Source organism: Elgaria multicarinata, chromosome 1 (assembly GCF_023053635.1).
Source record: "Elgaria multicarinata webbii isolate HBS135686 ecotype San Diego chromosome 1, rElgMul1.1.pri, whole genome shotgun sequence".
In the NCBI taxonomy this organism is placed as follows: Eukaryota; Metazoa; Chordata; class Lepidosauria; order Squamata; family Anguidae; genus Elgaria; species Elgaria multicarinata.
In genome coordinates this window covers 92039161-92053834 of record NC_086171.1, presented here as the reverse complement: position 1 = coordinate 92053834, position 14674 = coordinate 92039161, and the positions used below count along the sequence as shown (strand labels likewise).

The 14674-nt window shown below is 46.4% G+C and overlaps 1 protein-coding gene across 1 annotated transcript; it reads right to left on the bottom strand.

Moving 5' to 3' along the window:
* Positions 1–2226: 2226 nt before the first annotated feature.
* LOC134402665 (membrane primary amine oxidase-like) lies at positions 2227–10651 on the bottom strand. The gene is made up of 4 exons (XM_063132292.1): positions 8799–10651; positions 5971–6256; positions 5339–5468; positions 2227–4174 (listed from the first exon to the last, which is right to left on the bottom strand). Exons 1-4 carry the CDS (start codon positions 10534–10536, stop codon positions 3890–3892), a joined length of 2439 nt encoding a protein of 812 aa, XP_062988362.1. The 5' UTR covers positions 10537–10651; the 3' UTR covers positions 2227–3889.
* Positions 10652–14674: the final 4023 nt, after the last annotated feature.

The following is a 14674-nucleotide window of genomic DNA, read 5'->3' as shown; positions in this document are numbered from 1 at the left end:
TGTTGCTCGTCCACCTCCTGTGCTTCTCTTTGCTGTTGAAGTTCCGCCATTCTCTCTAAGAACTCTTTGTCTTCCCTTATTCCTTGGAGGGTGGACACTCGCTGCTCAAGGACACTCATTTTTTCTTCCAGTAGTGCAACCAGCTTGCACGTGTTGCAGGTGCATGCCATGTTGATCTCAGGCAGGAACATGAACATTGCACACACCTTGCAGGTTACCACTACTGGAGAATCCTTTCGGTCCATAGTCGCTTTTTGTTTCTGCTACACTGGAGTCAGGAAACAGAATAAGACTACCAGCCCACTCAGCTGCTGAGAGCAATCAGGCCACGCCCCTTCAGTCCCAGCAGCATGTGTTTGTTTGCCTTTCTTTTAAGTAGCACCAAAACACTTTTCTGGCTATTAAATATTAAAATATTCCCATCTAGCACTTAAATGAAAGGGAGGTGCTACTTTTTTTCCTTCTTTTTTTTGAAAAACACAAAGTTGCTTTCTTACAAAGTGGTGGTGGAGTGGGTGCTGGGAAATGGCTGAGGAGGCTCAAGAGACCACCCAGCACACTCCCTGTTTCCCCAAGGAGCCTTGGCAAGGAAGGTGCTTTTACCGCCCACCACCCGCCCTTTTTCAGGAATGCAGCCTTATCACTACCCCCTAGAGATAAAGCTCCATCACACCTACACTTTTGCCCTCGTGTTATCCCCCTTCATTTCCGTAGTGTGTGACGCCCTGATCACTTACACCTATGTGCCTTTAGTGTTCATGCATCTTTCCACCTCTCCTCCCCTGTGCACCTGTGAATCAGCTATTGCATCCGCCCACGGATATCCTTCGTACCTCCCCCTACACTTTATCGGTTGTTGGTGGTTGGACAACTTCCTGCCCCTCCTGCACTGACTGTGATGGACATGGGGATACCAGGGTGTTGCTCTGCTTTTTCTTTGGCGGTAGCTTCTCTTGTTGCTGAATAGATTTGGGGAAAACAAGGACTTCTCCCCCCCAAGTAGTTTCGTGGATATCTCCTGTAAGTCATTAAGCGCCCTCCTACATGTCTTTACTGGGAAGTAAGTCCTGGTTAGGAGCACTAAATACTGCCTGGGATCAGGCTGGTAGAAAGAAAGTAAAAGGGGGTGTGGAGGGGGGGAGAGAGAGAGAGAGAGAGAGAGAGAGAATCCCACTTCAGTAAAGTGCCCACCTGGATGGAAAGAGACACGGGGCTCTTGCTTCCCTGCTGCTTGACTCAAGGTTGCCTCTCCACCTCCCCTTGATACAAAACAGAGGGGGCCCCACCTGGAATAAGAAAAGAAGCCGCCGCTGCAGCCCTCCCGGGATTGGTATCCTCAGCCAACTGCAGAGACAGCTGGTGTCCAAGCCTTGTGGAAAGGGTACCAGGCAAACCCGGTTCCCCTCACTCGCTGCCTCGTACGGTGCACTTCTCATACACGCTCCATCTGTCAAACGCACACACACACACACATGCACACAAGCCCTCTGTGGCTCTCTAGAACTGGAATATGTGTTTACTCAGAAGTAAGACTCTCTCTGTCCAATGGGGTTTACTCAAAGGTAAGCCTGTATGTGACTTTAGCAGTTGAAATCAATGGGATTTCCTTTTGAGTAAGGGAACCAGCAGATCTGAAGTTTATGAACTTGAAGATGCACAGCTTTGCATGATCAAAGGAATGGAAGATCAATCCTACGTTCCTTCGCACTGGTGCAAAACAGAGGAAAAGAATTTAAGGGGGATTTAAAAAACCATAAAAAATCAAGGGATAACCCAATCTGATTCAAATTTGGTATGCTAAAAGCCCTCCTTAAGAGCGATCACTGTGCAAATTTGGATCTCTTTATCTTTAAAACTTATGCAGATGTAAGCATTTGTTTAATTTCCATTTTAAAAAATCCCTTAAAATTAGGGATGATCCAATCGGATTCAAATTGGGCATGCTGAAAGCCCTCCTTAAGACCTATCACTGTGCCAATTTGGAACTCTTTATCTTTAAAAATGAGGGCGCTGCTGGCAAGGAGAGTGCATTTTCCACATTTCTTTTAAGGTGAAAAAGCCTATGCAGGAGTAAGAACATAGAGTTCAATGGGACCTCTTCTTGCTCCAGAGGGAGTGCTTATAACCCACATGCAAATTTAATCCATAGATTAATTGATTAATCAACTAAAACTTCCTTTTATTAAAAAGGAGAGAGGGAAAAGGGAGGGGAGAAGCTACGCAGCCCGCTGGAGAAAAGGCATGCCCCTTTTTTTTGTCAGCAATACCGCCCCTTGAAAACACACCCACAGAACATCAGATTGAAAACAATGAAAATACACTTTGAAATTTGAGCGGTGTGCTTTAGCATTACTAGAAGAACCGGACTTTCCGCATGTGAAAATACATCGCTAAGGGGGGGGGGGGGGGAAGAACCACAATCACAGCAGGACATGGTCGATGTCATCTGAGTCCTTTGCATGCAATTCACTGTGACAGCAGACTATAATGCTGGTGTGATGGAGCTTATAGTGATGACCATTTATTTGTATGGGGGTGAAGAAAGGCTGGATCCTTAAAAATGGATGTTGAGCAGAAAGCCCCTTTATCCTGCAAGGATGCTTGGAGCTACAGAGTCTTTGCATGCCTTTGCTCCCTAATAGCTGTTTTTGAGGATGCAGCCCCCCCCCATTGCACATACACACACATACTGCAATCAATAGAGACATTTTGACAACATTTTTCCTGAGGCAATCCGACTTAAAAGAATACACACTTTGACATTAATTAAATAATTTTGTGTGTGTGTGTTTAAAGGATTTCTTGCCATTTTTCTTTTAATAGCCACACATGTGAATTGAATCTTCCCCACTCAGAGCAGCAATGTCATACCCACAGGAATGGATGGAACAAAGCAAGACGTATACCCTTGATTGGTGGGAAGTCAGTTGCAATCCCACTTGTAGTTACAGCTGAAGACCAATGATTAGTAGTACCAGGAGCTGCCTGCCTGGAAGCAGCTATTATCAGCTGAAACCAGCGTCACTGCTACCTTCACGCTATGCTCACCATCCCAAAAGATCCACTCAGCCTGCCTTGTGCTATTATGAAATTGCACTGCAATGGAGATTTGGAAGGGCAATATTTTCCTGTTTCAAGTCGCCTCGTAAAAACGATGAGGGGGGGGATTCTCTGGGGGCTTACAAACATCATGGGAGGCAGGCAGAGGATTTTCTCATATATATATTTCTTTTTTTACATTAAAGATTTTCTGCCATTTCAAGTGGTGGCAGAGCTGCAATGAGCAAACATTGCAAAAAACAAACAGACACCCTCTACTGCCTCCTATTATAATCGCAAACTTCCCCCTTCAATTTATAGAGTTCCCACATGGGTTGGGGGAGTTTGGCACAGCACGATTGTATAATCAACTAATAATCACCCTTGGTTTAATGCATGTCAATCGTTTTAGTATGTCCATGATGGAGACTCTGTCTAATATGCAACAAAATCATGGCCACCTCCCAGCTCAACTCACACTCCCAGTAATTTTTCAAATGGTGGAAACTTCTGTATGTACTAGAGCATTTACAAGATTACAACATCCTCGTAGAAGCCCCATGTAGTGGCTTTACCATATAACCATTACATGAAAAATGGTTGTGTGAAGCGTCCCGTTGACTCTTAGATGTAAGAAACTCTGTATCCAGTTAGCCTAAGAGGAAAAACTTCTCAGTCCCAGACTAATAACCCTTAGGGAGCAAGCAACAGGAAAGGGAGCAGACAGAATAGATATGTAGAATAGGGGATGTTCAGGTCAGGCATAGTTTGGGCTTAACAACATTATTATTCAACTAAAACTGAGTCAGGTTTTGGCAAGGTGAAGGGACAAAATGCAAAATTCTTCTTGTCAGTGACCTGTTAAATTAGTGAAGCCACTGTAAGTGAAAGGAGGTAGGCTGGGGGAACATGAGGCTTTCTTTTGCAAGCAGGCAGCCTGGTTGATGTCACATATGCCAGCATCTTGATCAGCTGTGAAGTAGACACTATCAGGGGAGCTGACGGAGGGATCATCATCAAAGTAGTTGTAAGGCCGAAGGAAAAATCCCACCCCATTGCCGATGGTCACAGTGTTGGGGATGTCCTCAGCATGTGGCACATGCAAGAAGCCAACTGAGATCCAGGCTACAAGATCCTAGAAGGAAATGGGAAGGAGGGTGGGGAGAGCAACAAAGAAAAGAAAAAAACACCAGACCTGTCAGTCACCAAGCGAAAGAGTGCCCTGCTTAGACATGAGTGATGATAAAGGCATGGAAGATTGTTCACACTCTTTTGCAGTTTACTGTATGCTTGAATTGGAACTGCATCCATTGTAACTGGTGGGTCAATTGAGAATTGGCTGCAAATGAAGATGTTGCTCAACCAGTTCAGATGTTTTATAACCACACTGTGGGTCATTGTTGCATCAGGTGTGCAACTGAGCTCAGAAGCACAGAGCAGCACAGTCAGCAGGGCAATGGTTTCCACTGAGATGTGTGCAGGCCCTTGTATTGGTGTCTTCATGGTAGGCGCTGAACCAGGTATGGACTCAGTAATGGGCTGGATGTGAGGGCAATGAGTTGAAATTAAATGCAGTTAAGACAGGTGGTACCCATGATCAGGAACTGGGTGTGCAGCCTCTTCTAGATGGGGCTGCACTCCCCTGAAAGAGCAGGTGTGTAACTTGGGAGCACTCCTTGATCCAGCTTTGCCACTTGAGATCCAGGTGACCTCAGTGACCAAGAGTGCCTCTTATCAGCTTCTGCTTATTTGCCTGCTACAACTGTTCCCGGATAAGGGTAGTGTGGCTGCAGTGGTCCATGCTCTGGTAACCTTCTGTTTGAATTGATATAATGCTGGGGATACCCAAAGTAGTGCCCATAAGCACACTCTACTCATGGAGGTCTCATGGTGCTCACCAGGCACCCTGCCCCTCCTGCGAGTGGCAGCAAAACACCTTTGCAAGGCACAAGTTTTGAGAAAGCTGATTTCAACTGTTGTCCTTTTTCTCTCCCAGTGTCTCCCTCCCTCCTTTAAAGTTCTCTCTGGAGAAGTACAGGATGTCTTTTGATCTCCACCTCTGACAGCTGCCATCCACCACTCAAATGAATCTGGGAGAGGTGTGACATCCTTGCTCTCCATTTGGCACCACAACAGCCAGCCACTTGAAGCTTGCCTTTCCTAGGCAGCCCTTCCTTAGCTGCTTCAACTGATCTGTTGCTCAGTGCTGGGGCCATTATGGTTCCCTTTTTGCTCGCTCTGCCTCCCCGTTAAAACTGTGTGTGGGGCGTGTTGTGATGTGGGGTATCTCAGCACTCACTTCATTGATGATAGTCTCATTGTCTATGAAGTCAGCAAAGGCCACCAGTGGATCCCAGGGGTCATTCTGATTATAGATGCAGGTGCTGCTCTGCTCCTTCTCTTTCTGTTTGGTGACAGCCAGCTTGTACCTGAAGCATATAGATCATGGGGCAGATGGGAGAGAGGATTGAGAGGAGCAAGAAAGCAGGGTAGCTGCACTATCTCTAAGCAACGCAACACTGCCCCTAGATTTCCTGCATCAGTGCTGTCCTCTACTTTGATGATAATTGAGTGGTTAGCCTGTAACGGTTATCATCCAGCACATCTCCCTTTCCCCAGGGACAATCATTTAATTTAGGGATGTGCAACATGTGAACCGTAGGGCACTTGTGGCTTCTCCCCTCCCCCAGTGTGACCCCCAACCCACCACCCATTATTGCACCACCCATATTTGCTGCAGTGGCAGCAAAAAATATTGGCTGTTACTACTTCTGAAATCTAAAACAGACACATTTACCTTGAAAACAAGCTAAATTGTCTGTTTTACCCCCCTGTAGTGGTTAAATGCCAACTTTTTTCGCCCACCACTGCTTTATTTAATGAGGGTGGCATCCATCTGAAAGATCAACACAAGATCTCGGTAGATCCTACCTGCCCCAGCTGATGGCCCTCTCCATGGTGCTAGTTTGGGGCATGTGGTCGCCTGCAAAGGTGATGATCTGGATGCGGTAGGCGCGCTCATGATTCCACCGGTTCTGATGGCTGGTGGCAAAGTGCAGGTACCGAGGGATTTTGCCATCAAGTGGAAAGGCAGCTTTTTCTTCCTTGTCCAGGATTTGGCTTGTGAGCACTGGGCGTTGGATCTGATGTTCTGGGCTCCAGGGGGCCTGCACAGACTCAAATGCCATATCAACAGCCACCAAGGAGTTGTTGATTCCTAAGGAAAGCAAAGACTGAGACAAGAACTTGCATTTCTGGCCTCCTGCCTCTCCTGGCTTCTTGGGACAGACCCTCACCAAAGCAAGTAGATTCTTATATCTATTGGAATAAACACCAAAGTCAGTCTGGGCGAATGGGGGAGATGTGGGTTCAGATTCCATCTCTTCCACAGTCTCATAATTTGGGCTTGCACAACTCACTTTCCTCAGCCTCATTCTTCATCTGTTAGATGAGAATAATGTTGGCCTGCTTATAGGATTGTTGCAATATCTCACCCTACATTTCATAGAGATCACCTCCTTCCTTATGTTTCATAGAAGCATTTTAAGATCAGCTAAGAACACCGTCTCCTTAACACAGATCATGTTCTAAACTTTGTTGGTTTCACTATTCTGGTTTGCCTGTTGTCGTGGCCTGCCTAATTTGATTAGCTTACAGCCACATGAAGCAACCCATCACTTCATTTTTTTTAACTGTTTCTGTTTTCTTTCCTAACAACCCAGTAGAGTAGGTCAAGACTGTGGAGACTTCAGGTTTGTGGGGTCAACTTGTTGTTGTTGTTGTTTTTACTACACACCTGAGATCCACCAATGGGAGCCAGATGCAAAATGGTAACTTGGGGGATGCAATATTGGCTCAGGCGATGGAGCCAACCATGTACCAAACCCCAATGAGCCATACACTGGGGACGGCCTGTATATACACAGATCTACATCAGAATTTCTATAGAGCAGGGATCTAACAACCTGATTTAGAAGGTTGGGGAAGCCACTTTGCTGTTGCCAAGAAATCCTTGCTCTGCCCATCGCTGGAGTAGGTCACTATTATTCCCTGTGCACAGATAGAGAACTAGGGAGTATCAGAGATGGCGGGGAGGGGGGAGCCTGGCTTACCCAAAATTGCACAGTGAGTCAAATGCAGTGGTGGAATCTGAACCCAGATTTCCTGGATCTGAGAATTATTCAGTGGGTCACAAAAGCTTTGGCTCCCCTCACAGGAGGAGAGCCACAAGGGAATGCAGCATTTGGGCTGAAAAGGGTTCTCTCCACCTTGGATAAAATGAGCTGGGTATGGCCATGCCCTTTTTATAGGAAAACCTGCTATAATGACAGTGTTGCAATGACACCGCTGCATTCTCTTTTCTGCATGGCAACTCACTTGCTAAGACGAGCTTCCTGCTACGTATCTTGAGGCCTCAAATTTTGCTGGCCCAGGGTGGCTCCTCTGCATTTGAGCAAATGAAACCTTCACCCCAAAGCTCCTCCAGCTCCTAATTTCCATGCATAAGAGAATGGAGTGGGGTTACAAGCATGGCACGGAGATGGGGAGCACCCATTAGGAGAGGGAAAGTGCCTGCATTTCCTAATCCTGCCAATAGTTTTCTGTTGCTGTGAAAGCTAATCCAGAATGCAGGTCCGTTTAAAGAAATCAGCTATTGCATCATCATCTGTTTTCATGAGAACGTTGCTCTTCCAGCTCCCAGACTTTACAAAATGTTCCTGGCTCACTTTCTTTACTAGTAATACCAAATGCTCTTTTAAAAAGGCCATATCCCCCTATTGTTTTAGTCCTCAAAGCCTATGACTTCCCTAGCAGCAACATGCGTGAATCATCTAGAACTTCTGTACTGTAGGTCCCACCCTGCAATGCACTTCATTTGCTCCTGATCTCTGCTCAGGGCAAACTGTGGGAGCAGGCTGAAAGTGGTCATAGAATCATAGAATAGCCATCGCGTCCAACCCCCTGCTCAATGCAGGAATCCACCCTAAAGCATCCCTGACAGCTGGTTGCCCAGCATGAATAGACAGGAACAGAGAATCATCCAAAAATCAGTTCTGGAAACACATGCAATCTACTCTCTTCCTCAAGATGTGGATAGGATTTGATGGGCTTTCAGTCCTTTCAGATCATGCAGTTCTTTTAATATATTGGATCATTTCAAATACAGCAGCTCTGAAAATTATGGGAGTTGTGCCAACATTTATCTCCACCCCTCTCCACAGCACTGGTCCTCTCTTTTCCCTGCCTATGAGGCAAGCATTACAGCCCCTAGAGTTCTTCTCTAGCTTAGATTGTAATCCAAGCCAAAGAAGTAACCAACTCTTCCCTCTCCCCACACCCTCCTTAATCCAAATCATGTTGGAATTAGGCCTCACTGTGCTCCTGCTGACGTCATTGAGTGTGCTATGGGGGCTTATTAGTCTCAAAATTGGACTCTGAAAGAACCAAGTTATTTTCTAAGTTTGGTGAACGTAGTCTGGTTTTCTGAGCTCACTTATGAGCCTTACCAGCGGGAGGTGAGTCTTGCTATATTTCAAACCCTACAAACATCTGAATACTAAAACAAGCGTATGCAAATTCAGACAAATCCCAACATTTAGTTGAAATGTAGAATGTGGATTTGGGAAGGGGGGATATAGATTTATAGTAGGAAGCAGGAAGACATGGCAACCTCAGCAGTCATTCCTGTCAGTATATGGCTGTTATTTCCATAGTTCGGGTGGCAGATTGTAGCATTTGGGGTTATTATAGGGACCTACCTCCAATATCCAAGTCGACTTTGTAGTTTATTAGATGGTTGTGCATGGTTCCAAGTGTGTGCTCCCCTACCCTGTTTCCATATGCAGTACCCCCGCCCATGAAGAATGAAGAGCTGATGTATCCTGTGGCATGGACCTTGACTTCTATCGCTCCATTTTGGTAGAACACAAAATCCCAGACATAGTCATAGTTAATGAGGGTGGAAATGGCCCTTAGGACCAGGGCATATTTGGCTAACCCCCCATAATAGAAGGAGCCCAAGTTAGAAAAGTGGCGACGCAAAGGCACACCCATGTCATGCTCAAAGATGCAAAAGGAGTTCTTGTTGAGTTTTGGAGTGTCAGAGTCTATCAAGTAGTGTTGGTCCATATATGTAGCCATGTAGGGGCAGTCGACACCTCGAACCAGTTCATAAGCAAATTTCCCAATACCAAAGCTGCCATCCATGTACCTGGACACCATCCCTCCTGGACAGTTGGAGCCATACGTGGCAAGGGCTTCTTGCAGACTCAACTCATAGACAATCCTTTCATTGCGAAATTTGATATTGAAGAGACGTGGCCCTGTGAACACGTTCATCCCAAAGGCAAATGTCCATGACTGGTAGGCAACATGACTGCCTGTCACACTGTAGCGTGTCCCATGGGGCTCAAACTGAAAAGGGCCTGGAGGGGGATGTGGGGTAGAAGTCTTCCTGGAAGCAAAATCATTCTGTAGCTGGGCTATCTTCACTCTCACCTCCTTCATACGCCCATCTTTGAACTCCTTTTCCAGCTGTGCCAAGTCCTGATAATACTGGCCATTGTAGAACACTTTCTTAAGCTTCCACTCAAAGCTATTCAGGCTGCTGTGATCCACTAGCACCTCCAAGCCAATAGGGTGGAGGTAGTACCCACTGCCCACCACATTCTGGAACAGGACAAACCAGGTGGCTCTATCACCAGAGACAAGCCCTCGGGGGGCTGTGGTCAGAGTAGCCAAGTTAGTGCCATTATACTCACAACATGCTTTAAGAAGACTGGGTGCACTGAAGAGTTTGTGGAAAACAAATGCATCAATTTCTCGATACTCCTTCTCTGTCACTGGTCTGCTGTGATATGGCACCTTCCTGCCAAATTTCTTCAGTGTGATGTCTTGATGGTACGTTGGATCTGGGAGAGGACCTACTGTGAATTCTGTGACATTAGGGTCTGGTTGGTCTCCAAAGTACACCACGGCCAATGCCTGCCGAAGTGGCCGACGTCCTCCATTGTCAAGGAACCCCAGCACTTTTGCTTTGGGGGGGAGGTGCATATCCAGAGAGTAGATGCAGTTATCCGATGGCTTTGCATGGAATGCGTCTTCCAGGTGCACACCAAGATTGTCCTTGAGATATTTCACCACTTGGGCCATCTCCTCTGCTGTCAGGTCAGCAAAGATTTCGTTCTGATCGCTGCTTCTGCCCTCAGGGGAATTCTGCAGTGCTGAAGGGGGACACCTGGTGCTTTTTTCCTTTTTAGTCAGCAAGACACAAACTAAAGCAAAAATAGTAGCCAGAGCCAACACTAAAAGAATAACAACCGTTTTCATGTTCATGTCAGTGTTAGAGAAGGCAGCAGTGGCAGTAGAACACCCTAAAAAATATGGATATTTTCCTGCAGGAAGCAGCCTAAGTGGGAGGGAGAAAAAGTTGTTGCTCCGTTCAGAGTTAGAGGAGGGAACGTTACTTGGAATGCTTGAGAGTTTGCAAGGAACCATAAAAAGGCATTTTCTCTTGGCCTCTCGCACTCTCTACCCCCGCTCTGCTACGTGTCTGCTCCATCACTAGGCCTCTGCAAGCTGCTCTTGGCTCAGGATGACGGACCAAGGATTCTTTGGGGAATGCTAGGACAAAATGTAATCTCAGACAAAAAAATGGTGTTGGAGGGGAGTTCTGGCCAAATGCTGTAACTTGATCCCTTACTAGCTGAGAAGGCAGTAGTGCTTGCTCACTAGCAATCTTTTATCCAGGCTATTCAAAAGCTAGTTTTGTTGTCCCTCCCTCTGTTACTCTCAGAAATATAGATTTAGCTTTGCTCTCACCCCCTAAGAACCTGTGTTCAGTTCACTTCTGAGCCACCTCTGCCATGGTAACTCTCAACCCCTGGGCTTGAAAATCTGAGAGAACGGTACATGGAAGGATACCCAACTTCCTATAAAATAATCCCTTTATTGAGCTAGGATATCTTGAAAATAAGGTCTATTTCCTAACATGATGTGCAACTTGTCAGAAAATAGAGGGCGATATGAAATACTTGAAAACACTTTGCTGTTGCTCAGTGGCACACAGATATTTCCTAGCCAGGCACACAGTTCTGACCTTGGACAGAGCCAAACGTGCAAGTATAGGCAGTTTGAAATTTCTTAATCTGCACCCCACCCACTTTAGGGTCAGCTAAAGGATTTGAGCAACCCCAGCACAGTACTGTGGATGAACTAGGCTTAAGTTGTGGCTTTTTGGTTGTTTATTTGTTCATCTGCTTAATAAAAGAAAAAGGAGTGAAAGGGAGAGCTTGGATTGAAGAGAAATGGACAAAAATCCATTTTAGCTTTTCTAGTTCACAGTCAAGAGTGAAACCTTCATCCTGACCTCTTCCATCTCATCTTGTTGAGGTGTCAAAACATGTCAGTGGTTCAGCCTCATCAAATGAAGCAATAACATAGGCACAACCCTCACCCGAAGGTGACCATTTTACACTGCATGCATGACTTTGGTTCCATCAATGTTCTTAAGCCACAAGTGAGTAAAAAGGAGGTGAAGCCTCAATATGGTGCTGAAACATGCACAAAACCCTAATGTAAAGCATACAATGTGCAATGTGTTTCAGTTTACACCTTCTTTAGGGGCAAACCACATGAGATGATGCTTTATTGAAGGATGCCAACAAGTTACATTATTTTGTCCCTGAAGAAGATGTAAACCAAAACACATTTAGCATTTTTTACCTTGCTTTAAAAGTTTCTTATACATCTCAGCAGCACCAGGCCAGGCTCACATCACCAGTGAAGATTCTGACTTCTCTTGAAATACTATGTCTGTCATCACCCTTTGGCTCATGGGCATTATTAGCAAGAAACCAAACAAATATATCACTAGAAACATAGAATCATAGAATAGCAGAGTTGGAAGGGGCCTACAAGGCCATCGAGTCCAACCCCCTGCTCAATGCAGGAATCCACCCTAAAGCATCCCCGACAGAGGGTTGTCCAGCTGCCTCTTGAATGCCTCTAGTGTGGGAGAGCCCACAACCTCCCTAGGTAACTGGTTCCATTGTCGTACTGCTCTAACAGTCAGGAAGTTTTTCCTGATGTCCAGATGGAATCTGGCTTCCTTTAACTTGAGCCCGTTATTCTGTGTCCTGCACTCTGGGGTGATTGAGAAGAGATCCTGGCCCTCCTCTGCGTGATAATCTTTTAAGTATTTGAAGAGTGCTATCAGGTCTCCCCTCAATCTTCTCTTCTCCAGGCTAAACATGCCCAGTTCTTTCAGTCTCTCTTCATAGGGCTTTGTTTCCAGACCCCTGATCATCCTGGTTGCCCTCCTCTGAACACGCTCCAGCTTGTCTGTGTCCTTCTTGAATTGTGGTGCCCAGAACTGGACGCAATACTCTAGATGAGGCCTAACCAGGGACGAATAGAGAGGAACCAGGACCTCACGTGATTTAGAAGCTCTACTTCTATTAATGCAGCCCAAAATAGCATTTGCCTTTCTTGCAGCCATATCACACTGTTGGCTCATATTCAGCTTGTGAATTAGGTTTATACTAGTTTAACTGTCATAACTTCTCCCTGCAAAATTCAGGAATTGTAGTTTGTGAGGCTGCTGAAAATGCTTTGTTAGAGATTCGTAATCCACCTTACAAAATTACACTCCACTGATTTCTCTTTGCAGAGAGAATGAAAGCTTCATCCCATGTACACATTTGTCCTAGATTCCCCTCAAATTATCCCATTCCAGTTATGTAGCGTTTATATAGTGCATAAAAGCTTGCAAACATACACGTGTGCGCTTTTACAAACCAAGCCTATTTACACGGGAAAAGAGCAGCCAAACGTCCTTGCCCAAGATCCCTGATGGTCTCCTCCTAAACCAGGGCGGCCCGGTCAGTGCTGTTGCTGCCCTTCGCTATCCAAAGTGCTTGCAGGGACCGGGCAGGGAATGAGGAGATGAGACCAAGGAGAATGAGCTGGCCTCTGCTGCTTCTGTCTCTGCCTCCCCCCATGAAGAACGGAGAGGAGGAGGGGAGAGAGAAGCTGCCCGAGCTTTAGGACCCTGCGGAATCCCTTCCCACCGCTTGCTTGCCTCCTCTCACCAAGGCGCAACTGGAAGAAGCGCCTGTCAACCACAGCAGGAGGGAGGGATTTTGAAAGAACGATCCTACATACCTGAGCTCTATTGAACTTCCAGAAAAAAGGGTTTAAGAGGGGGAATGCAAGAACACCTTTTCTTTGCCCTTTGATTCAGGCTGCAATCCTGTTACCTGGGAGTAATTTATTTATTATTTATTTATTTATTTAAAGCATTTTTATAGCGCCGCCTCACCATTTCTGGCATCGAGGCGCTTTACAATAACATATAAAACAATTCCATTAAAACCCTCAACCCACATTAAGACAGTTCCATTAAAACCCTCACCCTCAAACCATTAAAAGCCCTCAACCCCAATTTAAACCACCCCCTCCCCAGGCTCTTGTGAAAATAAAAACACCTTACAAAGGCGTTTGAAGCAATTGAAAGTGGGAGCCTGTCGAATCTCCAGTGGCACATTGTTCCATTGAAAAAGCCCTGGCCCCGGCACATTCCAATTTGTAGCGGGGGACCATCAGGGCACCCTGCTCCTGAGAGCGAGTCTGCCAATAGTGAGACACAGGAGAAAGGCGAGTGCTCAGGTATCCAGGACTCAAGCAATGCAGGGCTTTATACATGGTCAACAAGACGTTGTAGCTCACCCTAGCAGCCACCGGCAGCCAATGGAGTTCTTGAAGCACCAAAGTGATAGAAGGCCACTTCGGGAGCCCCTTGACCAACCTGGCTGCTGCATTTTGTACAGCCTGTAGGCGTTGGATTTGCTTCAAGGGAAGCCCTGTATACAACAGGTTGCAATAGTCCAGTCTGGAAAGAACCAGGGCCTGGACTGCGGTGGTAAGATCAGCCTCTGACAGAAAGGGGCGAACTTGGCGGAGCACATGGAGTTGATAAAAGCAACTCCGAACCACGGCCCCCACTGTGATGACATAGTTAGGGACTGGTCAAGAATAACACCCAGGTCCCGCGCCTCAGTCACAATCCTTGGTCGGATTTCTGAAATAGGCAGATCTACGAGCTCCTGCCTCAAATCTGCCAGCCGCTGACCTCGGCCAATCGCCATCAGCTCAGTCTTCTCCGGGTTAAGCTTTAGTTTACTCCTAGACATCCAGTTACAGATCTCAGCCTGGCACCAAGACAGAGTAGCAACTGCCTCACCGAGGTCAGACCCCACCGAGATGTAAAGCTGGGTATCATCAGCATACACATGGTACCTCAGCCCATGAGGGTAGACCCATCAAGCTCTTCTTTGGCTTCAGCTTTGAAGGTTTGAGATGGTGAAATCCTACACACTACTCAGAAGCGTTCAACAGGTCTTACTCCCAGGTAATAGGATTGCAGCCGGAGTCAAAGGGCAAAGAAAAGGTGTTCTTGCATTTCCCCCACCCCCCCAGACCCTTTTTTCTGGAAGTTCAATAGAGCTTAGGTATGTAGGTTCGCTCTTTCAAAATCCCTCCCTCCCGCTGAGGTTGACAGGCGCTTCTCCCAGATGCACCTTGGCGAAAGGAGGCAGGCAAGCCGTGGGAAGGGCGCCTGCTGTGGGTTCAGCGA